General features: G+C 37.1%; 1 protein-coding gene across 1 annotated transcript in view; it reads left to right on the top strand.

Moving 5' to 3' along the window:
- DACH1 (dachshund family transcription factor 1) overlaps positions 1–1,272 on the top strand; it is a 336,491-nt gene extending 335,219 nt beyond the window's left edge. The window contains exons 14-15 of the mRNA XM_010003510.1: positions 538–681; positions 1,160–1,272. Of these exons, the coding sequence (XP_010001812.1) occupies positions 538–681; positions 1,160–1,272 (257 nt within the window). The remainder of the gene's footprint in view (positions 1–537; positions 682–1,159) is intronic.
- The last annotated feature ends 296 nt before the right edge of the window (positions 1,273–1,568 follow it).

Genomic DNA, 1,568 nt, shown 5'->3' with positions numbered 1-1,568 from the left:
CCTAAGGAACGAGATCCACAGCAAGGGGAGGACTGAGCTCCTCCTGCAGCCCGGGCACCCAAGCAGCTGGATCTCCCTCTTGTGGGAGAGAAGCTGCAGGCAGGCAGGCCGGCGAGGACTTCATCCGTGTGTATGCTAACTGTATGCTATGGGCAACGTCATGGACTTACTCCTGAAAAAACACCTCACCTCCAGAGGCAGAGGTGTATCTGCATCAGATGATTCAAAAAGTGCATTTCATTGCTGTTTTCAAGGTTTGCTGATTTGGACACACTGATCCTCATCTGCTTAAAAGAAAAAGTTAAAAATGCTATAGCTGAATATCACCTACAGCTTTCAATACCATGGTAGAGAAAAGTAGCTTTTAGAATACTTCACTGTGATTCCAGCAAATTTCAAGTAATTTAAATTGGTATGTGTAATTAATCAATTTATATTAATTGTTTCAGTTGTAGCATTTCTCATGACTCTTAATAGGTAATCATGTAGCCAAGTTTCATATCCGAATTTGAGCACACTGATTTTATTTTTTCCTAGCAATAATTCAGAAAAGGCTAAAGAAGGAAAAAAAGGCAAAGAGGAAATTACAGGAAGCACTTGAATTTGAGACTAAACGACGGGAGCAAGCAGAACAGACACTGAAACAGGCAGCTTCAACAGATAGTCTCAGGGTCCTAAATGGTAAGGAGCCAATTTTTGCCTCTGTGTCATCAATTTTCAATTTAAGCCCCAAAAGAAGCTCATTGTACTGAAAATTTATAATATGATGGGAGGGAAAAAAAGAAAATATTAAAATCTCTATTCTTTTCTTCATTCAAGTGATGCCTTGCTCTTTATTGTTTTGTTACTCTGTCTAGTATGTACAAATAAACTCACTGGAGACAGTGTTCAGACTAGGACGATTTTATATTATTAGCTTGAGAAGTCAATTTTTTTTTTTCATACTCTTTATCTCCCCCCTCTTTGTGCTTGGAAAATCTATTGCTCATTAATCTTCCTAGTCTAACAAAAAATTGTCCTGGCCTCCAGTCATTGTTCAACATTAAAAAAACTGACAAAGGTTGATTGTATTGTAATTCAGCATTGGAGTAACAGGTTGTAAAAAGGGCTATAAGAATCAAATGAAATATGTGTCAGTCTTACCTTTCTATGTTTCTAGACTCTCTGACCCCAGAGATAGAAGCTGACCGCAGCGGGGGCAGAACAGATGCTGAAAGGACAATACAAGGTAGGAATTTGCAAAAGGCTATAAATCTAGATCTTGCTATATGAGTTTTTCCTCAGCTTTAGACTGCTATTCAAGCATGTAGCCTACCATCTGGGCCACATCAAAACAAGTGCAAACAAGGTCAAGTTCATCTTGCGTGTTTATAAGAGAGAATACATTCTGTGCTGATAGATTTTCTTTAAATTAATAGGTCATTTCTGTTTATACAGAGCAATTAAAGAATAATTTATTTGAAGCAATATTGGGTTGAATCTCAGACATGCTTGAATGCTGTTTTTGTGAATATGTGTAGTTATATTTGAGATAAAAATATTTTTAAAGGTATATATGAAACATTTTG

The sequence above is a fragment of the Chaetura pelagica genome, unplaced genomic scaffold, assembly GCF_000747805.2.
Source record: "Chaetura pelagica isolate M959 unplaced genomic scaffold, ChaPel_1.0 scaffold106, whole genome shotgun sequence".
Lineage (NCBI taxonomy): Eukaryota > Metazoa > Chordata > Aves > Apodiformes > Apodidae > Chaetura > Chaetura pelagica.
This window is presented reverse-complemented; position numbering and strand designations above follow the sequence as displayed.